At 39.6% G+C, this 22806-nt stretch overlaps 1 protein-coding gene across 1 annotated transcript; it reads left to right on the top strand.

The window, feature by feature from the left end:
- The first annotated feature begins 2168 nt into the window (after positions 1-2168).
- Positions 2169-22437, top strand: KLHL15 (kelch like family member 15). The gene is made up of 3 exons (XM_074151218.1): positions 2169-2230; positions 11043-11754; positions 19926-22437. Exons 2-3 carry the CDS (start codon positions 11050-11052, stop codon positions 21033-21035), a joined length of 1815 nt encoding a protein of 604 aa, XP_074007319.1. The 5' UTR covers positions 2169-2230; positions 11043-11049; the 3' UTR covers positions 21036-22437.
- Positions 22438-22806: the final 369 nt, after the last annotated feature.

The raw sequence follows: 22806 nt of genomic DNA on the forward strand, positions 1-22806 counted from the left end.
ACAGAAAAGTCTAAAGACTGCAAATGTCTAATTAAAGTAGGTAAAAACATTTCTAGGAGTTGTCAAGTATATTATGCATATATGTCTAAATTAAATAACATTTAAAATTACTCAGATTAAATGGTAAATAGTATATAGCTCAAAAACGTATGTCCAGAATTTTATTTATTGCAATAGTCTCATTTAAGTCTGTAGGAACTATTTAGTAGCTGACTTTGTGCAGGTGCCTAAATCAGAGGCATCAGCCCAAATCTCTGTGTAAATTAATATTGACTAAGGCAATGTTGACACCACTGGCCATTGTTGAGGGCCCAAATTTAAGTGTCTCACATTTTTATTTAGGAGATTACAATTGAGGTGTTATTAACATATTTCGATTTTTCGGTAGAGGCAGATTGCTCAATGTGAAGGAGAAGGGGGTGGAGTTTGGGATTTTTTGCGTGTAAATGTTGAGAATAAGTATGTCAAAGCTGCTGGGCTTTTGTTGTTGTTGTTGTTGGCTAGGTTTGAGGTCGTCTTCCGTGGCAGCGTGTAGGAGAGACCTGAAGATCATCTTGCGCCTCAGCTTGCCACAAACTGCAAACAGCAAAATGACAGTCAGGTAAATCAAAACAGTCCTGCTTAGCTTTTTCCAGGCTCGCTGACCTATGAAAGGTCAAAAGTCCAAAGAGGGCAGAAGGATGCATGAAGTTTTGGTTGTATCACTTCTGTGTAGGAAAACCTTACTTTCTACTCCAGGTTTTTCTTTGCCGAAGCACGAGATGTGAGTGAGTACGTGCTTGGTGCAGCAGAAGACGTGGCCAGTGAGTAAGGGAGAGAATGTCTTTTCCTTTGGGACTTAGGTGGCAGGAACAGTGGCTGCCTTGGTGGAGTCGGTACGTGAAGGTTGGTCGTTTCACTGTAAACGCACGAGTGACAGGTTTTCAAACGGTGACCGGGGAGATGGGGCAAACGTCCTGCGTGAGGAAGCGGATGCAGTGGAATAGTGTGAAGTTTGCCGAGTCGGGCGGTTGGGATGAAGGAGGGAACGGCAGCAGGTTGATTGTAGTGTGGAATAAGCAGGCCGTGAGGGAGCGGCAGGGGGGCTGCTGAAGGGAGTGGGAATAGCAGTGGGAAGTCTTTTGTGGGGAGCAGCGCATGGAATCGCTGGTTCATTGTGTGAAGCTGTGAAAGGTGGGAAAGATGTTCAGCTTGGGGGTGGCAGCTACAGAGGAGGTAACGGCTCTTGTTGTGTAAATGAAGAATGGGGTGGGGGTGGTAACGAGAGACTGAAAATAGGCAACGAAGGGGATGGGAATGGCAATAAACAGGGAGAGGATGGCAGCACGTGGCCTGCTATTTAAAGCAGTGAGTGACAGAGGTGACAGGGAGGTACGTAGCAGGTGGCAAATGGTTTGGGGGTGGCAGTGGCAAACCAAAGGTCCACACAGTTTAGTTCACCGCTTATAATAAAGTCGGAATTTGCCAGGCAAAGGCGAGATAGAGAAGGCAAGGAGCTGATGTCTGTGCTAACGCCAAGCCCTGTTTGTCCCATGCTGGGCTGCCGTCCTCCCCCCCCCACCCCGCCCCCAGCTGCTTGCGGCTTGTTGCTATGCCAAGCACCCGTGGCCCTGACCCGCGGGGCTGTGGTGACCTGGTTCCCACGCTGGCTGGCCAGGCTGCTTGTGGGGAGCTGGCCAGGTGTCCGGGAAGGAGTTCGGCCAGCTCCTAGCGGGGATTGTTATTGCCCGGGGTGGGCTGTAGCTCAGTGCCCCCGCGGGGCTGCTGCCCGAGGACACCGGGAGCTGCGGAAGCATTGAGGAAGCAGGGGCCCGGCCCGGAGGCTGAGGGGTGGAAGGGAACAGCACACCCTGGAGCCACCCACAGCGGAGCCAGATGCAGACGATGCTTCTTGATGCCGCGTCCTCAAGGCCCAGCCATGTGCAGCCTCTGCTAGGCTCCGGTAAGGGGCTCCTCTTCCCCGCGGCTGCCAGTGCGGGCTGGCGGGACCGGGGCCGGCCCGGTACCTGGCTGACCCAGGGAGGTGGCGGTGGGATAGGGTAGGCCGCCGGATGCGGGCTGCCCCGAGGCGGGGGCGCGGCGGTGGCTTTGCCGTCCCGGGCAGCCGCTCCCCTCCCAACCCCCCGCTTCCCTCCGCTGGACCCGCAGGTGGCGGCGGAAGTGACGGCCGGCGCGGGGTGCCGGTGGCGGGGGAAGATGGCGCCTGCGGCCGTGCTAGGCAGCGCAGAAGGTAAACAAGTGTGAGCGGCGGGGGGGCGGGCGGGAACGGCAGGGACCCCGGGGAGGAGGCCAGGCCAGGCAGGGCCGGGAGCGCCGGTGCCCGGGCGGCGCGGCACAGGCACGGCGCGGCGGGGGGCGGCTCCCCACCTCCCCCTGAGCGCGGACCGCGGGGAGGAGGGAGCCCAGGATCCCCCCTTTCCTCCTCCTCCTCCGCCTCCTCCTCCCGGCTTTGCCTCAGCCATTGCCCCTCTCTTCAGCCCCCCGGCGCCTCCCTCCGCCGCCGCCCCCGGCTTTATGTTACACAGAGGCCCCCCTCTTTGCCGGTCCAGCGGGAGGAGCCGCGTCTTCAGCGCCGCCGCTGCCGAGAGGTAGGTGAAGCCGCCGCCGGGGTCCCCCGGGTCCTCCCGCCGCTGCCCGCCCCACCGAGGGCGGCCCGGGCCCCTTCCCGGCCTTCAGGGACCCTCCTCCTCTCGGTCTCTGCCGGCCGAAGCGGGGAGGGGCGGCGGGACGAGCGGCCGCCGGGGACGGGGGCGGCGGCGGCGGAAGGCAGGCTGTAGAGGGGGCGGCGGGCATGGCGGGGGCGCGCGGGCGCCGTTAGAGCCTTGCGCGCCCGCGGGGCGGGGGATGGCGGGACGGCTTTGAAGGGCGGCCGCGGCTACTGCGGCGTGCACGTCTCTAACTCCGGGAAGGGAGCTCGGCCCGTGAGCTTTGGCTCAGAGCGGAGCGGTGCTAAGCGTGTCAAGTAGAGAAGCTGAAGTAGGTCATCTGAGCGCCTACCCCGAAAATGACTCTTTCGCGGTCAGCGCCGTTGTGGGAGAAAAAAAGGATCTGTGAGCAGAAGGAGCAGACTGCCGCTTGGGAGGGGTACTGGAGATCTGACCTATTTGGTGAATACTTAAATGTCACTTAAAAAATAAAAGGTTTTTTAATTTTTATATTTCCTCCTTCAGAAGAAGAATAGGGGAACTATAAAGCTGTTACTGGATAAAAGGGCAGAACTACTGAAGTCTGGCTTCCTCTTGACTTCTTTGTTGTGTGTACTCGTCCCTAAGATAATAGCCCAGCTCTTTCACCACTATTGCCCCGTTCACACTCAGATCCGCTCAGCATACCACCATGTGCCAACACCCTTTCTGTCTTTTTCCTCCCAACACCTAGCCAAGGCGTTTAATTTCTACCACATGGCCTATAAACTTTCCCACTGTCACTCATCTCCTTTCACTTTCCTTAATTATACCCTATGGCTGGTTTGGATTTACACGTGTTGATTTGCTTTTCAGCAAGCAAAGCAGGACAGATAACTGTTGAGCTCACACTGGAGACGCTGGGTCTTTTTCATTTGTCTCGCTGCCAATTTGAGGGAAAATTTTAGAAATTTCATACGAGATTTCTGTTTTTCTGACAAATGAGGTTGACATTTGGCATTGAGATCAAAAGCTGTATTTCTTGAACAAAAGGCAAAATTTCAATCTCATTTTCTCAGAAGATGTTAAAAGTATTTAAGCAAAAAATATACAGATTATAAAAAGTAAGGGGTAGTTCAACTATCTTAATTTAGATTTAAATTATTTTTACTAATATAGTTTAAGTGCTACTTCTATCTCATTACCCTTTTATTATGCTAAACGTTTATGTGCCAGGAGTCTAAGCACTTTGATGTAAACAAGTAAAGGATAGAGCAGTTCTGTCTGCTTTGAGAGCAGTGGCAAATCTGTAGTTTTCAACACTGCCATCATTTAACTCTTAGGTATTAGTGATACAAGTTTTTCTAGGTAAAGACTTAAAAATTTTTTATACTGGGCACCTGTTCTGGTAGCAGTAAATATAACTGGAAGAGCATTGAGCTGAGCTTGCTCTACGTTCAGGAGCGTGTTTTTTTCTACAGGTGTAGTGATGCGATGATCTTTTAGCCAAATGGTTTAAAATACCTTAATGTCTGGAGTGCAGTTACATCATCCACATAAAGTACGATGAGAAACTAATAGATATCTCATTGGTGTTAATTCATGAGATGAAAGCTGAGTTTAAATTCAGTTAGGTGAAGTTAAACTGGTCAAGTAACTACAGCTGATGAATGTCTAGTAGTCTTAAAATATTTGTCAAGCATGTACTTTCATCAGAATCCTTTAGATAGTCATCCTAAAGCTTATTTAAGGGCTGATTTGGGAAACATACTTTATCCTCTGGTGGCTACTGTTGTACAGTGGGAAGTTTCTGACATAATTAGTATTCGTCTAAATTCAACATAGGTGAAAAATATACTCTTTAACAGTATTTTGAAACGAAATGGTTCTGATCTTTTGTGTCTGTGTGTGCTTGTAACGTTTGGGTAATTTTCTGCAGAAAGACTGAATTTGATTGTAATGCAAGCTTTTAGGGACAGATAGTAATATGAGTTGAGAACCCTATCCATTATAAATACATGCATATGAGAGCATCTGCTTGAGTTAGAGGTTTCTCAAAAAGAAAATGGGACTCTCCTAGTACTGTCTCTATGAAGACAGCTAAAGACTACTCGGCAGGGTTCTACCGTACTTATAGAGTGATGTATAACCATATTGAGCTGAGACACAATCCATACTGAGTTTTCATATGTTTGGTTATAACTGGTTCTGATAATGCTTCTAGAATAACCATAATGACCTCGGAGACAACCGATACGTTATAAAAGTGCCACTGTTGTTACAAACTGATGCAGGTCGCTCAGAGATGGCAATGTGGGTAGAGATTGTAAGAGGATCTGTCAGGATCAGATGCGTGCCCCAAAGAAATTCTTCATGCACTGTGGACAGTTTTCAGGAGTATCCAAGTTTTAATTTCTAGAATTCTGGCAGTCTGGTTCCTCTGACTGGCAGCGACTGGTAAACTCCTAACTTCTTGCTTCTAAAGTAATCCAGTGGTTTTGGAATTCTCAGCAAGGATTGGGTGAAGTCTTTAGTGTGAACCTACCGATGTTTTTAAGATAAGTTGTTTTTCTAATATAGCATATTAATTATAAAGGATTTTAGATAAAACGCGTATGACCTTGCTGTGTTTCTTTGTTTCCTACCTTTGCAATTGTAGCGATGGAATGTTTCAATATCCGCTGGTTATTGATTTATCTCACTTTTACATCATTCCTTCTGTTGCTGTTAGTGGGGAATTATGATAAGAACTGGTGGTTCAGACAAGGTTTAATGCTTTTAGTGTCAAACCATGTAAACAAAAGTTTAATTTGGGGGATAAGTTATTTACACTGTGTGAATGTATGTAGGCACACTCATTGCATTCTCACTCATTGCAGTACAATGCATTTAAAGGCCTGGTTTTTAGTGATGAATATGTGCAGTTGAGAATGTTTTGCTTGTATGTGCAAATGCCTGTGTGTACTGTGTTTTCATACGTGTGTGTAACATTTGACTATGAAGAAATGTCATATTTATGCAGGAAAGTGTTTGTTTTAGCAAAATTTGGGTCAAAGAGTTCTGCTCAAAGCAGTCTTTGCTACGCATCTCACTAAATAAAGCATATGTAATGGCTTTAAAATTTGCATTTAAATGCACGCGTTTGATGGATAAAAGGAATGGGATAGATGGAACAGATTATTGGATTTTAAGCTCTATTTTAGTTCTTTGTGTAACCAAAGCATGGTTCTGTATGTCTGGTGAAATCTTTTCTTGTAACTCTTAGACAGAGTGTTCTATTATGTGAAAACTTGTTGTTCAGCTGTGTTCACATAGGGGCTTTCTTAGAATTTCTATGAGGTAGGTAGAACGAACAGGTACTTCAAAATCTGTAAACAAAGGAACTTGGTAGTTCTGTCTCAGCATCTCAAATGAGTTATTAAGGAACAGCAGTAAAGGAAAGCAGAAATCTGCCCTTCAGCTGGTGTGCTAGAGCTGGTATTGTCAATTACTTTCCTAGAACAATACGTTTCTATTCCTAGAAAGTGCACATAAGCTTACATATTACATAAACACACTTATTTGAAGGGCACTTTTTCAGTAAGTACTGCTTTTGGATAGATTTTTAAATCAAGCAAGACATGAGCCAAAACTGGGTATTCCATAACTTCCTCATAAATAGCCTGTGCCTTTAGACTCCATTTCTTCTGTTTGTGGCTAAGAGCCTGAGGAAAGAAGGTCCTCCTTGTTTAGCAAGAAAAAGCAGTCTGGAACAGGGTTTTCAGACTTTTATTAGAGCTGTGGAATAAAGATGAGAAATCAGTGTTCCAAGTAAATGCTTTTACAGTCACGGCAGAGTAGACTCTGTAATGCATTATGTGCTAAAAGAGGAAGAAATATCAGGGAAAGCTAATAAGGTTAAGAGTATTTCTCTTTTGGCTTTTCAGCAGAGAATCTTACTTCCTGTGCTGCATTATACTGATCAGCTCTAGTATGCGCAGAACAATGCAGAACGTCAACTTAGATTTTTTTTTTTCTATTTTTCCCCTTTATTGTTTATACATTGGAATTTTTTGTTCCAGTTTTCTTATAGACCGCTGCAGGCTACATGTCTTCCTTAGGATTGAGTGTGCTATTGTGATTTGCATGGATGAAGAAAATCTAACTCTGAATTTTGCATTTTTATTGAAAATGTGAAAAAAAAAATCATTATGTTATTGTCCTCTGGGAAATAAGCTGCAGCATTCGAATAGTGCATCGAATTACATCTAAGATTGTGAGTCTGTGTGTGGGAGGAATGGCATAGCTATGCTTTAGAAAAATGACTTAATTTGAGAGTATTTTGTATTGCTTTTTTAGTATTTGAACTACCACATTGCTATTTGCTTTTGGCTAAGGATACTAGCTATAGAAATAAAGATTTTTACCAGTTGATCATAATATGCATTTAACTATCTAGTTTCCCAGTCTCTGTGCTATTTTAATCCCCTGTGTATTTGCACTGGACAATACATTTTTGTGTTGTAAAGAAAAATATATCGGTTGGTGCTTTGTATGGCTTTATGCCACAAAAGGATATTTACTCCTTGTATTTAATGCAGGAAGACAAGTATTCTTTTGCTTTTCACTCATAGAATTCTGAAGCTTCTTTAGTTGTTGTTATGAAGAAGCCTTACTGGTTTTGTCTCTACTTAAATAAACCATTAAATGCTGTCTGATGTTTGAGAGGAAGAATATTGTGAGATTGAAAACTGTAGATTTACTAAAAATAATATAAGCAAGGATGTGAAAGGAAGGATTAAGTGACTTAAACCCCCACATTTTTTAAATATTCATAAATAATAATTTCAGAGTGTTGATCACTTTGTTACCATTATAGAGTTTTGCAGCTGACTTCTGGTTTTAATATATTTTTATGGAATAGCCAGTTTTAGGGAGATGTGAAAATTAGAACCCTTAAAGTTGTTCCCTAAATGCAGGGGATTTTAAAATGTCTTTTGGTGATTCCTAACACTTTATTTTTTCGATAGAATTAAAATTCGAAGGGTAGTAGCTTATATCAGATTTGTGTGTGTGAGTGCCTTATTGCTATTTAACCAGAATTAAAAGGATGGCCATAAAAAAGTAAAAATCAGTGCAGTCTCTATTGAAAAGCAACATGGTCCCAGAATTACAGACTGATTGAGGTTGGAAGGGGCGTCTGGAAGTCACCTGGCCCACCCGCCTGCTCAGCAGGACCACCTAAAGCCAGTTGCCCAGCACTCTCTCTGATGCTGGTTTCTTGTTTTTGTGTATTATTTATTTGTTTTGATCCTTAAAAAGAACACTGGAGGTGCTTCTCTGGATTTGGTGTGTTTACCCTGTACCATTTGTCTCTGCTTGTCTTCACTTGCCAGCTTTTCCTTTTTGCTTCTTTGAAAGAGGCCTTCTAAAAGCCATCCTATGTAAAAGTTATTTTCTCTCCTTTTAATTGCAGAGTGCCTATAATGTAATTATCTTTCTCAAGTTAAGGGGGAAGACCCTATTATGTGTTTGGAGCTCACTGATATGGTTCTTCTATGTTGTTCACGTACGCAGTAACGTATGTACTGTTTTGAAGAAATCCCTTTTGTGAGATTGTTGCCTGCATGAGCCTGTGTGATAGGAGATCCTATTATTTTCAGATTAATATATGTTGCTTCAGTCACCTGGGGAATGTTACTTCATTTCTGACTCCTTTTTTTTTTTCTTTCTTCCAAATATATTGTTATGTTACTCTGTTTATGTCTTACATTTGTAAATTGCAACTGTCCTGTCCAGTCTTTTCCATTGATCATGGAACTGAAACTGAGCCATGTGTTTTAGTTGATCTCCTAAAGAAATGCAGCTTATACAGTTGTACTGTCTGAGAATCCTGGTAACCTTTGGACCTCTTTACCAATTTCAAACAGAATTGAGACACAGTGGTTTCAAGTTGCTGTATAGTTTATGAAAATGGGTGGCCCATTTAAAGGCAAGTGACCATTAAATCTCTTAAACAGGAAAGACTGAAGTATGACCTCAACTGTTATTAAACAGCAGCAAACTGGGGCTGGGGGAGGGAGCTGTTACAAGTGCTCTAGAGGAAGAAAAAAGCTAATATTAGTGTTTACCTTGTATTTCATATCAGAAATCCAATCAGAAAGCAAAATCCTGAAAAGTGAGGCTATATGCTTCCTCTTCAGTTTGTTCCTTCTTTTTTTGGTGCTAAGAGTTAGTAAAGTAATTCTTTCATTATCTGTTTTTGTGCAAGATTTAGCAATAGCTAAGAAAAATATTTAATGGTAAATTTTCTTTCTGGTAGGCATGTGCTGTGTTCAGAAATAAGGGACTCACAATATGAAGCTTCAGAGCAGTTTGCATTTTCTCTCTAGTGAAATTGAGGGGAATGTGCTATCATGGATGCCGGCAATAAAGTGATTGAACTGTCAGCTTTGTTCTCTTGCTGTTGCTCTTACTTTCAGGAATTTGAATTTTGTCATAAAACCTTAATTTTCAGGAGCGCTCCCAGCATTAACTCTATTGTGCACAGAACCTGTCAGCAGGATTCAGCAGTGTGGGAGCAGTGCTAATGCCATGAGGTGTGGCTACAAACACCCACTCACCATTTTAGTTTTGCATAGGCAAAGAGTATCTCCAGTTTTGTTTTCCAGGATGTGTGCTGATGAATTAAGGAGAGGAAATGATTATCTGTTGATGGAGTCTAATAAAATATGTTCCAGTTAAAATGGCAGCAGTCAGGATGTAGTACTTGAGGAAGTGGGAGTATCATGATAACTGCTCTTGGAAGTTGTGAAATTGGGGCCAATCTAGTCACTCTTGAGTCCATATACTGCTGTAAAGTTCCTATAACCTTGACAATTAGCAGAGTTTGCAGTTTTTTAGATGTGTTGCTGTTGGTGTTATTTAGCTTTTCATGTAGGTTACCAGAACATTATTAACTTTAATTGTTATAGGAAGTTCAGGGTTAAATGCACAAATAACTGAGTGAATGCTGCAGTGTAATTTAAGGTGGGATAAAGGGAAACAAAAATGGGTGAACCAATTCAGGTAACTGATTAATGCCAAAATGGGAAGATGTGACTCTTCTTCCCTGTTCTTGCTCATGTGTGATGTCCTGCCCTCTGCATCAGGTTGGTTCTTGTGCCGTACCCTCTGCTGTGTGAAGTGAGAAGCCAGCTCACTGATAAGCAGAAAGCTCTCTGGTTTTGAGGTTTTATGTGTGCTGCGATGTTGGTGTTTTTGCCATTGTATGTGTCCCGTTCCCCTCCTTGGTTTAGTTTTCTGTCAAGTTTATGAGTTGAATTGGTTTTCTAGAGCAGTCCAATGAGCCCCAGAAATGGCTTAAAGTAGGGAGCAGGAGCTCAGACCCCAGAATGACAGAGAGGGAGAATAGAGCGCACCGTTGCCTTTTGATTAGTTATAAATTGTTAGATTGATTCAAGCTGACACATGCAACTTCACCCTACCTGAACCCAAGGCAGTTGAGCAAGATTGTGATAAATTCCTGGATTTTTGAATAGTTTTTGATAGAGATTTTTATTTAGTATTTATCTTCCTTAACTTTAACAGGGTAGGATCCTGCTAGGCTTTAATTTATTTTTGGCTTATTCACAGTTTGACTATAGCTTGCATGTAAGTAACACTATGCATCTGCAAATGTTCAAATGCTTAATAAGCAATTAAGCTTCAGTAAACCCAGTATAGAGAATATATTTATTGTGACCTAATCTTGTCAGTGCTTCTTCTTGCCTTAGTATATTGCCTTTTATAATCTCATCACCTAATTAATTCCTATAGTAAGAAACAAGGGGGGAAAGAAGGGACTATGTTGCTACAGGAGAAGTGAGACACACAAACTTAAATAGCATCTCTGAAAATGTTCCGTTTCCTAGAAATAACTTCTGAGTAAAATGACGTATATTTTTAAAGAGACTAAATTTTTTTTTAGGTGATACCTTGTACAAATCTACTGGAGCTTGTTTCTGAAGTTAAGGAAGTTTGCCTTCCTTTCTGAAACCTTTGGTATTCAAGTGTGGGTGTTTTGTTGCTCCCCTGAGATAAAATCTTTAGAAAGATTGGAGGGGGATAGGAAGAAAACCATGGCAACCTTTTTAACTTTGCATATTCATTATCTGACCAGTAAGTAGTTTGAAGTGAGGAATCACTTTGACAGTATTGCATAGTTATTCTTGTTCATTATCCTTTCTTTAAAATGAGAATATTTTGGGGGGAGATATATTTAAAGTTTGTGTCTTCAGTTGATTTCTCAGCTGAAGAGAAAACAAAAAGGATGGTGCAGACTTTTAAGTCTTAATAAAAGCAATCTCAGGATTTATCTGGTCAAGAAGAGCTTGTGATATGTTATTAGAAATAACAAATTATTTTTATTTTTATTTATTTATGTTTTCTTCCCCCCAGGTGATTCATGGCAGGGGACGTGGAAGGGTTTAGCTCCTCCATCCATGACACCAGTGTCTCTGCTGGATTCAGAGCACTGTATGAGGAGGGATTGCTTCTTGATGTCACACTTGTCATTGAAGACCACCAATTTCAGGCCCATAAAGCACTGCTTGCCACCCAGAGTGATTACTTCAGGATTATGTTCACAGCTGATATGCGAGAACGAGATCAGGACAAAATCCATTTGAAAGGTCTGACAGCTACAGGCTTCAGTCATGTCCTCCAATTCATGTACTATGGAACTATTGAACTGAGTATGAACACTGTTCATGAAATACTTCAGGCTGCCATGTATGTCCAGCTTATAGAGGTGGTAAAATTTTGCTGCTCTTTTCTCTTAGCTAAAATCTGCTTAGAAAACTGTGCAGAAATCATGAGACTCCTGGATGATTTTGGTGTAAACATCGAAGGAGTCAGGGAAAAATTGGACTCCTTTCTACTAGAGAATTTTGTGCCACTCATGTCCAGACCTGACTTCCTTTCGTATCTGAGCTTTGAGAAGCTCATGTCTTACTTGGATAATGATCATCTGAGCAGGTTTCCAGAGATAGAGCTGTATGAAGCTGTTCAGGCCTGGCTACGCCATGATAGAAGACGCTGGAGGCATACGGACACCATCATTCAGAACATCAGGTTTTGTTTGATGACACCATCCAGTGTTTTTGAGAAGGTTGGTGCATTTGAAAACCAATAGACAGGATTCATCATTTAGCTAGGGCAGCATGTCATTAAATAGGTAAGATTCCCAAACGTATTAGGAGGAACAAAAAGGTAGCATTTATTTTTCTAATAAATCCATAAAAACCAAACATCTAAAAGTATTGTCATCTGATTATTAGACAATAATATCTGTGGTGAATGGAGAACAGGTAGGTTTACATACATGTTTCTAAGTGATTTCATATGGAAAGGACATTTTAAAACAAGGTCACTTGTATCAAGTTTTATTTCAATTGTTCTTACTGTTTTCCACAAGTTGCTTCTTGCTTTCCAGAGGTTTTAGAGGTGCATACAGCGTGTAGGGCCTATGTCATGATAACTATTATTGATATAATCAAAACATAGTGACTGTAGATTTTACGTCTTTTAAGTACAGATTTTTATTTTTAAGTGAAAACTAGCATCTGCTGTTAAATCTGCAGAGTGTTTTTGTTGTTGTTGTATCTTTAGTTCTTGGGCTGTTACACAGCAGTTGGAAGTAAGCCCTGATCCTGCAAAGTTATGCATACATTTGGTTCTACACAAGGCACATAATAGTATCAAAAGTTATTGACAATGTGAAATGTAATGATTTACTTTAAATATCAGAGGAATCTTTGTAACAGGTGATCTAAAATTCAACTGATCATTGTATGTATTAAGAGGTTAAAAGAGAACGTGCTTTTTCTACTGTTCTGTTGAAGAATAGACAAAAAACGTTGTTTTATAGTTTCTGGGAACCTCTGAGTATTTGTCAACAGTAGAGAATTACAATACTTTGTAAGCAGCACTCTCCCAGGCTAGTAATAGTAGGGTATTTAGGTTAGGAACTACTTAAACTGTGCTGTTTTGCTTTAACAATGTTAATTTTGTATGATAAGATACAACTTTAACTTGTGTATTTTTCACCTGTCAGTGAATTAATAGGATTTAAGACCCTGTGTTTTTGTTGGGCTTCTTACAGATTAATTTCCTTTGTATTTTTACTTTAGTATCTAGTGAATATACAGGTAACGCTGTTTTGTTCTTAGTGGTTTTAAGGGCTACTGCATCGTTTAAGCAGTAATGCTTACACTTATTTGTATTTTAAATTATAAAAGCTGTTAAGTACTTCAGAGACTAGTGAGTTTTTATATTTTGGAATCTTTTTTTATGTGTGAATTGAGTAGAGGGCGTAATAATACATAAAATATATTTATGATCCTGTATTAGCCTATAGACATAAACAAAATAAATACCTAGATGTATTTTAGAACAATAATGTAATGTTTATATTGGGTTAAAGCATTTCCAGCTAGTAAGAGCTGAACTCTGCAAAATGTTGTGGAGTGTCTTGCTTTTAATAATGCTTTTGTATTATTGTTACATCATTTAAGCCCTTCAGTAGAAAAACTAATAGGATTCACAGAGTATTCTTAAGGTCAGTCTAATAGTGTAAGATTCGTCTGAAAGACTGCTTCAGCTCTTTGAGGTTTTGGGATAGAAGTTCAAGCATCAAGGTGTCTTCAGTTAAATTTCTGTAAGTGAAAAGTATATATTGGTCTTCAGCATTATACTTGGGTATAACTTCTGGAGCTGGTTTTGTTATCAGTGGTATAAATCCACTGCATACAGTGCTTCTCATGTTTTATCTTGACAGCTACCAAATGGCCAGACAGGTACAACTTAAGGAGAGAAGTAATTTTCAGCATCCCATTTTATATGCCCACATGTAAAAGGTTTATCTGTGAATACCCTTTCCATTAATTGTATTTGGGAGCAGAGAGAAGCCGGTGCAGATTTTGGAGTGGGACAACTCAGCAGAGAGAAGTACAGCTAAGTAAGTCTGTCGTTTGTTGCTGCAGCTAGGAATGTATTTGTGGTTTGCCCTGGCTAGAGAGCGTTGAGTAATCCAGCATGACAAGTGACAAAGGATAACTCCAGTTGGAGCTAACATCAAAATATAGACCACACTTCTTTTTTTCTTTTTTTTTTTAAATAAAAGAGTCTGTTAACTGTTCTAGAAGTAACCTGAGGACAACTCTCTTCTGTGTGTAGAAGAAGGAAAATATTGGAGAAACCACTTTTTTTGGAGATCCACAAACAGAATTCACCCTTTTTCTGAAGCCAGCATATACAAAATGCCTGCGTGAATGTACCAATCTGAGGTTGATTCTTACGGTTCAGTGAGCTCTGTATTCGCTGTACACTGGCTGGCTTGTCATACATGCTCTTATGTAATCTTGCTAATATGCATTTCTAAGATGCCTGTCATTGTAGTATATAAATAACTTATATAACTTAACGTTGCTAGTCACAGTAAGGATACTTTTGGCCTCTTAAGCCATTCTGTTTCTTGCATCATTTTTTGGAAGAGATTTACATTTTGAGTGGGATGGTTTGTCCTTTTCAAAAGGAATTGATGAGTGACTCTAGATTTATACCTTGAGGCTGATGTGCATTTGGAGTGAAGGTGCAGCCTGTTTGCTTACTCTAAGCTGTCCTGGAAGAACTGCTTCTGAAGTATGAATAGATACTCCTTTTGTTCCTCAGCCCTTAAAATAGATGTAGATGTGTCAGGGAAAGTGGAAAGATAAATGAAGTAAGGTTTTGGGGAACAGTCAGAAAATAAAGGAAAAGTGTACGAGGAGAAGCACAGGTTCCATTATCCATGTTACGCTTTTCTTTATTTGAAATATCTATGGCTCTCTAAGTATTGAGGAAAACTGGAGTTAAAAGGTAGAGGGTATTTCTCCTGGATCATTGAGTTCATATTTGTGTTATTGGAGGCAACCATGTCATGATTTCCCTTCATACACTGTTTAAGCTTCATTTACTTACTGTGTACTACTCAGATTGAAATGTTGTTTCAAAACCTCTGTCCTTAAAATCAAAAGGGTTTTTTTTGATGTCCAGTCTGTAGGGTTTGCTACGACTAGCCCATGCTGATTTATAAATTCCCAGCTTAAAGCAGAAGCTTACTAATCACTAGGTGAATCAGCTTATGCTTTAGAGTAGGATGAATAGCACATTATATTATGTGCTTTCCTGTACCTAGAAAATAGTAACTTTTGAGAAGGTGTCATTGTAATTTTATGTCATTGTGACTTTACCTTTGATGAATGTGTTGAATTTCTCTCTTTTTTTTTTTCTCATTTACCTCCATGTTTAGTAATTCGTATGTATCTACTTCTACAACTTTGTATGCTGAAGCTTATAAGAAGTGTCTATTGGATGAGGTTAGTGGGCCCCTCTTACCTTAAATAGGTGCTGCACTTGATATTTTTATGTCTAAAGGTTATTGCTGACTAGGATAGATTTGCTAGCATATTTATTATGTGCTGAGCATCTCGGTCCTGGCATATAGATTCTTGGCTCCAGTTCAATTTGAGAGATTAGATTTGAGTTAGATTCCAGCTTGATTGTGATAATTTCTCTTGCCGGTTTATAAAAAGGAAGAGCAAAACACTCAATTTGAGGGCATTGTCCTTGCTGCACAGAGGCTATGTCATCTTGTCTTTCTGTGGTTAGGCTGAAAAACAATAAGTGATTGGTAGCGCTTGCAGAATAGCCCTTCAAAGCCCTATACTGGTACTGACCAGTGTTCGTACTGGCCATGGGATGAAACTAAGTAATGACCCAAGCTTGAAAAAGGGAAAGTTAAGTACAACAGCTTCTGCTGTGCTATGTATACTAATGTTTGGTTGCAAAGTAATTTTGGTTGCTGCTGTTTTAGAGACATACCTGTGACTTTTTCTATTTGACTGAATTTTGATTTGGAGTAAGTGTGTTAACATTTTGATAGTGTTTGTTTACAGGCTTTAGATGAACAGATGATGAACATAACATAGGACACATCTGGTCTTTTGTGGGGATCACTTTTCAAATTAAAAACTAATGGCTTACATTTTTGGCCTTACTTTTTCATAGAATATAGATAGAAATTTCTGAAACTTGCATAGCTACTGCAGCTAGAAAAACATGCATTGCAATAGAGCAGAAAAATAGGCAATTCTTAATAGCTGCATTAATTTGGAAAGCCAGTGGTTTTCACTGAGTGTTTAACTGATTCAAAATGAAGAAAAGAAAATGCATTCAAGCCCCAATTTACTATGGCAGGAGGGATGGGGGTGATTTTGGCAAAGTTTTGATGTTTTTGGTATTGACTATCCAAGGGGTGAGTAGAGGTGGATGTTTTAATTTTCTTCATCTTTTTTTTTCTTGAATGACATATTTGATTTTGTTTATACTGTTCCCTGTCCGTGTAGCTAAAAGTGCAACTGTGAACCACTGTAACTGGTAGATGATGCAGTGAGATAGTTCTCATAAGGGTTCTTCAAGGAGCTCTTACATTAGCACTATGTTCCAGCAGAACCTCTGTGAGACTTTGTCCAGAAAATTGAAGAGAAAGAATTGGAAAGAATGTAAAAAATCACGAGCAAAGCTTTAGCACTTGGATTAATTTTTACAATGAGAATGGGGTTGGTAAGGAATTCCAATTTAAACTTCTCTTTGAGACCCTTCAGCAAGATAACAGGATAGTCTTTCTTTAAATTTTGAAAATGCTGTGAAACATTTGTATTATTTTATTTTTTTTTTTAAATAAGTTTGGGGTTGATGATGTAGTCTTAAGAAACCACATTTGTTTTACTTCAAGGTTCATCATAGTTAGTGTACGTTTCCATCTGGTTTGGATGCTTTGCAGAAACTTGTGAGCGTTCTAACTCAGTATGTTGGTAATTAGGTGCGTGTTTTTTATAGAGCTTCACCATTTGACCTTAACAGGAAAATCAGTCTGTTAGTAAGCTCTTTGTTATTTATTGATCAACAGCTTGTTGCTACTTATAGGTAATGGCAGAAGCCTACTTTTGAACGCTGAAGGATTTCCTTCAGCATATTTCAGGTATCAGACAGCAATTCCCACAAAAGGCATGCTGAAGGCCATGTTGTTCAATCTACTAAAACTAAACTATATGCACAACTTACAGTTGTATTTTAATACCTAAACACCTGAATTTTAATGCTTCTTTATTTTGATTATACACACAAATAATTAAAAGTATTGTAAAATTATTCGGAAGTGTAGGTGTTCAGAGGGTTTCCTTACTATGGGTTGAATAGGACTTGGAAATAATTCTGGAAGATTTCATGCAGGCAGTATGAATGTGAAAGTGGGAAAACTGACCTACATTTGCTTTGTCTTCATTTGCATCAAGCAAGTATGAGCAGTCTGTGCTTTCAGGTAGGCATATCCTAACACCCATCTTAGACTGTCATTTGAGCCTCAGGAGAAGTACCGCTCCTATATGGCAGAGGTTATGCTGGGGAAAGGTGGAAGGCTAGAAACACCGATATTTTCCTCAACAGCAAAGTCTAGGAAGCCTTCAATTACCTCTTCTTACCAGAATTTACATAGTCTAACACTCTGTTTTGTTGTGGTTTTTTTTTTTTCCTGAATATTGTAAGAAATCCTAGTGCTTACATATTTTTATTTTCATCTCTTCAAGATTGTGCTTGTAGATAGCTTCCCACGAACTTCAGTCTGAAAGAGTTGTTTATAAGTGGTAGTTGCGTTTGCTTCTTGATGTCTTTCTGGTTTGAGGTAAGAGATTGAGGCTTTGCTTTGATGTTAGTGCCTTTGTCAAGATCAGTAGTAGTATAATAGATTGATTCCCTGGTCTTGAGATTCTGTCTCTGGAATTAGAGATATTCCTTGTTTCCTTTTGCATGCTCTCATGGCGTGAGATTTAGGCTATGTGAAGGAGTAGAGTGATGAGAATATATGAGGCTTATTTTAATTCCACTTTCTGGCTGGCATTTCAGTTTCCAGATCTAAAGACAGAGCTGTAAATGTTGAGGGGGAAAGAAAAAACGTTTTCCATCTCTGCCAGGCTTTGCTGGTGTGCTTCACATTGTAAGCATGTTGATCCTCTTGTCTTCCATAATCATCCAAGAAAACTTGAAATGCATATAGGTGGAAAAAAAATCGTTTCTCTTTTTGTTTAATTCCAAAAATGATAGCTCCAGTGTGGGAGTTTGTGAAATAGTTGTGCTGTTTTAGAATTTGAAAGTTACTTTTAAGCATAAAGTAACCCACCCATGATTCTTGGTTATTTGAACTTCCTATTTCATTTTTTTGTAACCTTAAGGCTTTCTATATTTTACCATTTTTCTGTGCTGTGGTTCTCCCCAACTCCCCCAGCATGTTTTCTGGAATTTATGTTCAGCCTTTACACTCGGGCAAGGAATATGGTTTATTCTAACAAATGCCATATGAGCAGATCTCTTGTGTTTGTATGGTATATTCTTTACTTGCCATAAGAAAATAGATCTATTAATCCCTGGAAAGAGTTGGGCTTACGGTGGGTGTTTTATAAGCACTGTATCGAAGTAAACCTTTTTGCTCCATCATCGGCCCTGATAAAAACAGTAGAAAGAAGTTGGATATTGCCTCGGAATGATATATACAATCTGCATGTGACCATCCTCTTTTTCCAAGCAAAGATAAGTTGAACTTGTCAAAATAAAGTGGGAGAAGGAAAAGGTGTAAATAAAAACATCACATTGCTATAACTCTTGAGCTATACAATGCTTTACAATGATAGGTTAGTATTCAGGGTTTTTTGAAAATCTGGTGTGTAAAACAATCTCAAAATCTGTGCAAATCATGTCCAGTAATAACAGTTGAAAAGATTTTAAAAATGTTTATCTGACAGCAGAATGTCTTGATTACTATGCAATGAGGAGAAATTATTAACAGAAAGCTAACAAAATTTGAATAGTACAAGTTTATGGAACAACAGCTACTTTATTCAGAAGGAATAAAGAACATTAATTTCCAAATTGTATTTCATACACATGAAAACTCACACCACCTTGCCTTAGGTACGTGTATATAGGAGGAGGTCGGGGCACAGATACTGAAAAATAGTAGCTTCTGGTGTTATCTTGTGGTCACTTCGAAATTTCAGTGTCATGACTTTTTTTCAGAGCTGGTGGGAACTAAAGGCATTTGGAATGTTTGAAAGCAATCCAGTTTTATGTGAAAGAAATTGGAATTTAGGATCAAATCTGATAGAGGATTTGTGGATTTGGCAGCATCTTGCGGGTTTTTATTTGTTTTTGAAGTGTAATTCAGAATGCTGTGTTAGACCAGACTGTACACGAAAAGTGAAGCCTCTTTGAAGAGAATCACGTGATGACCCGAGGGATGCCCAGAGCTAGATGAATTAAAATGTTCAAGACAGGAAAAGTGTTTTGGAATTGTCTCAGGGACTTAAATTGGCTTAGAGAGCAGGAAGGGTCTTGGAAAGGTAAATTTTTACAATCTTCCCCCCGCCCCCCAACTCCAGTGAAAATGAGCAGGGATAGCTCTTTTCCAATTGAGATAGCGCTGAGAATGAATAACCACATAGTAGTGAAGTGTTCTAAGATTGTAACTCTCACCTGGGACGTGGAAGCTCAAACTCACCTCTGCAGTTAACCAAATCAATGCACAACCAAAGGATTATAGGTTGAGATGTTCTTCCCTTGTGTTAAAGGCGTTTGTTAACATATGGAGACTCACAAAGGGGAAACCATAAGGTAACCATCATGATGAATGGTTAGTGTGATCGAATGTTTTGAAGGAAGGGGTTTGGGTACCTGCCCTTCCCACCCCACTCCAATTAAATAGCCCTGTGAGCAGAGCCTTGCGTTTGGGAATACCTGCTTGGCTTGGTTGTGAGAATTCAGCATAAATTAGAGTAGGGTAGACCTTGGTAAACACAGAATGGGTGCATACAGTGTTTTTCAAAACCAGGAAAACAGAGCATTTTTAATTTAGGCACTTCATGGATAAAGTAGAGGATGAACAGAGGCTTTTTTTGGGGAGAAGGAATATGATTTTTAGGCTTGGGGATTTCAGTTGTGCCTAATTCTGGCTTACATTCTGCATGTGAGCATTCTGCTGAAAAATGTTAGTCATTGCTGTTAATCATTAAATTGCCTTCTGGATTTTGGGTAACAGTACGTTAGTTTAACCCTCCATGCACAAATGCAATTGCTCTCAAGATTGCCTGAATGAAACTAAGTAAAATAATCTCCTAATGACACATAGTCATTTAGGTTTTCTGGATTGTTTCTCTTGGTCAGAATTTTAATATCTTTTAAATGTATTCATAGGTAAAAACATCAGAGTTTTATCGATACTCCCGGCAGCTGCGACATGAGGTTGACCAAGCCATGAATTACTTTCATAGCGTTCACCAACAGCCTTTGATGGAAATGAAATCGAACAAAATTCGTTCTGCCAAACCCCAGACTGCAGTATTTAGAGGAATGATAGGACACAGTATGGTAAACAGTAAAATTCTTCTCTTGCACAAACCAAGGGTCTGGTGGGAACTAGAGGGTCCTCAAGTACCTTTACGACCAGACTGCCTTGCCATTGTGAATAACTTTGTGTTCCTATTAGGTGGGGAAGAACTGGGGCCAGATGGTGAGTTTCATGCTTCATCCAAAGTGTTCAGATATGACCCAAGACAGAACACTTGGTTACGAATGGCAGACATGTCTGTTCCACGTTCTGAGTTTGCTGTTGGAGTTATTGGGAGGTATGTTTATGCAGTGGCTGGGAGAACCAGGGATGAAACATTTTACTCAACTGAACGGTATGATATTACTGAAGATAAGTGGGAATTTGTGGATCCCTATCCAGTCAATAAATATGGACATGAAGGGACTGTGCTTGGTAACAAGTTGTATATCACTGGTGGAATTACATCATCTTCAACTTCTAAGCAAGTGTGCGTGTTTGATCCCAGTAAAGAAGGGACAGTAGAGCAGCGAACAAGGAGAACTCAAGTGGTCACTAACTGTTGGGAGAACAAATGCAAAATGAATTACGCAAGATGCTTTCACAAAATGATTTCTTATAATGGTAAGCTTTATGTCTTTGGTGGTGTCTGTGTGATCCTAAGGGCCTCCTTTGAATCTCAAGGATGTCCTTCTACAGAGGTTTATGACCCAGATACTGATCAATGGACTATATTGGCTTCTATGCCTATCGGTAGGAGTGGTCATGGTGTAGCTGTTCTGGACAAACAGATAATGGTTCTTGGAGGCCTTTGTTACAATGGTCATTACAGTGATTCGATTCTCACCTTTGATCCAGAGGAAAACAAATGGAAAGAAGATGAATATCCAAGGATGCCATGCAAGCTGGATGGCTTACAAGTCTGCAGCTTGCACTTCCCTGAATATGTTTTGGAGCATGTTAGACGTTGCAGCTAAAACAGAATGAATGACTCGATGAAATACAAAAAGCTATACCTAATTTTTAAAAAAAATACAAACCTGTTGAATTCCTTCAGAGACATTACCTTGTGTATAATAAAAACTGCTAAATGCTTAAGAGAAACGGGATATACAGGGAGAGTACTTAACCAAGTTTATTAGGAAAGCCAATAGTTGGTTTGATATTGTAAAAGCTTTGTTTGGTTTTTGTTTTTTTTAACAAACATAATTGTAAGTAGGGGAAAGAAAATATATTTTTGAGTGTGGTTATTATTTTGGTAACATTTTATGTCCATAATACTTTCTTCTCTCTTTTCTTTTTTTTTTTTTTTAATGGCCATTATACCACTATGCTTCTGAAATCACTTGAGTTTAGCAAAGTATTTGTCGAAAGAAGAAGGACTTTATTCTCTTTTTTATTCTTTTTTTTTTTTTTGGGTTGAGCATCAAAATAGAGTCCATCATCTGTACTAGGGTACAACCAGGTTTAAAAGAACAAAACTCAACCATTTCTGTATTTTACGTTGTCTTTTGGATGCTTTTTCCATTAATTGCAAAGTATTCTCAAATCTGCTAGTTGTTTTTGTTTTCCCTTATATATGTTGAAGAATTATATTAACCCTTTGCATGACCTTTTTCCTGGTTTTGTACAGTAGTACCAGTAAGTCTGCCAAAATGCAAATTACACATTTTCTACTCAGTTGAAAACAAAACATTTTTATATTCAAAACACTATTTCTATGCTGCCTTCTATTGTCTGCATTGTGTTTGTTGGTGAGTAAAAAATATATACACACACATGCATACACTGTAAAACTATATATAAATACATTTTTTTGTGTGCAGTTACAGTATTATATTTTAACTAGTACACAGATTCAGCCATATCTGTTGAATTTAAGGTATAATACTATAATGAGCTAAATAATTCAAAGTTCTTAAATAACTGGAGGCCTCGTTTGGTATCGAAGTATCTTATCTTCAGTATATACTGATTGATTCAGTGACTTTAAACTCTTTATATCGATGCTACATAATGAACTGTTTATAATTTGTTATTTTATAAATTATTTTTTAAAAAGTAAACACATCTTACCTGAGTTTCTTTTATGTTTCATTGTGCTGCCCAGTCTTCTTTTTTATGAAAATGGAAAATGTCAATAAGCAAATGTTCAGCACTGCTTTGACTTAGTTATTTTTGGAACTGGATAAACTACAGTTTATTCTCAGTACTTTGCTTGTACTCGTACTTCAATACGAGTATTTTGTTTGTACTCATATTGAAGTGTTACACTCTTTTTTTATTACTAATTTAATTATCAACTGCTATGAACTACTGTGTTTTGAAAATGTGGAGTTAGGTGGTTGGATGGTTAGTATCATTTATGTTTTCTGTTACAAAAAAAAAAACCTACACAACTATAGCTACTGACCTCGGAGTGCCTGAGTTGAGATGTGTGGTCCAAAAGGGCTTTGAGTAACTCCATCGTGTTAACTTGCAGATATTACTGACAGTATATTGGTAAGAATTATCTGCCAAGACATAAATAATAACAATAACTACATTCTGGTTATATTTAATGATGTGAATTTAGCCACTTCTAGAACCTGAAGGAGAGATTTGGGGAAGTTGAGAGCTCACATTTAGTTCAGATGTTTAGGGGCAAAATGCTGAAACATTCACCTGCATATTTTGTAAAATCTTACGCTGCTGTGTTTCACTTGAAGCAATAGACTTTACTTTATATGCAGTAATGCAAAACCACTT

This window comes from Numenius arquata, chromosome 1 (assembly GCF_964106895.1).
Source record: "Numenius arquata chromosome 1, bNumArq3.hap1.1, whole genome shotgun sequence".
Lineage (NCBI taxonomy): Eukaryota > Metazoa > Chordata > Aves > Charadriiformes > Scolopacidae > Numenius > Numenius arquata.

Excerpts from the sequence above, each read along its gene's own strand:
- KLHL15 (XM_074151218.1), top strand. The coding sequence starts at position 11,050 with ATGGCAGGGGACGTGGAAGGGTTTAGCTCCTCCATCCATGACACCAGT. Across the intron at positions 11,755-19,925 it reads CATCCAGTGTTTTTGAGAAG|GTAAAAACATCAGAGTTTTA; the intron begins GTTGGTGCATTT and ends ATGTATTCATAG.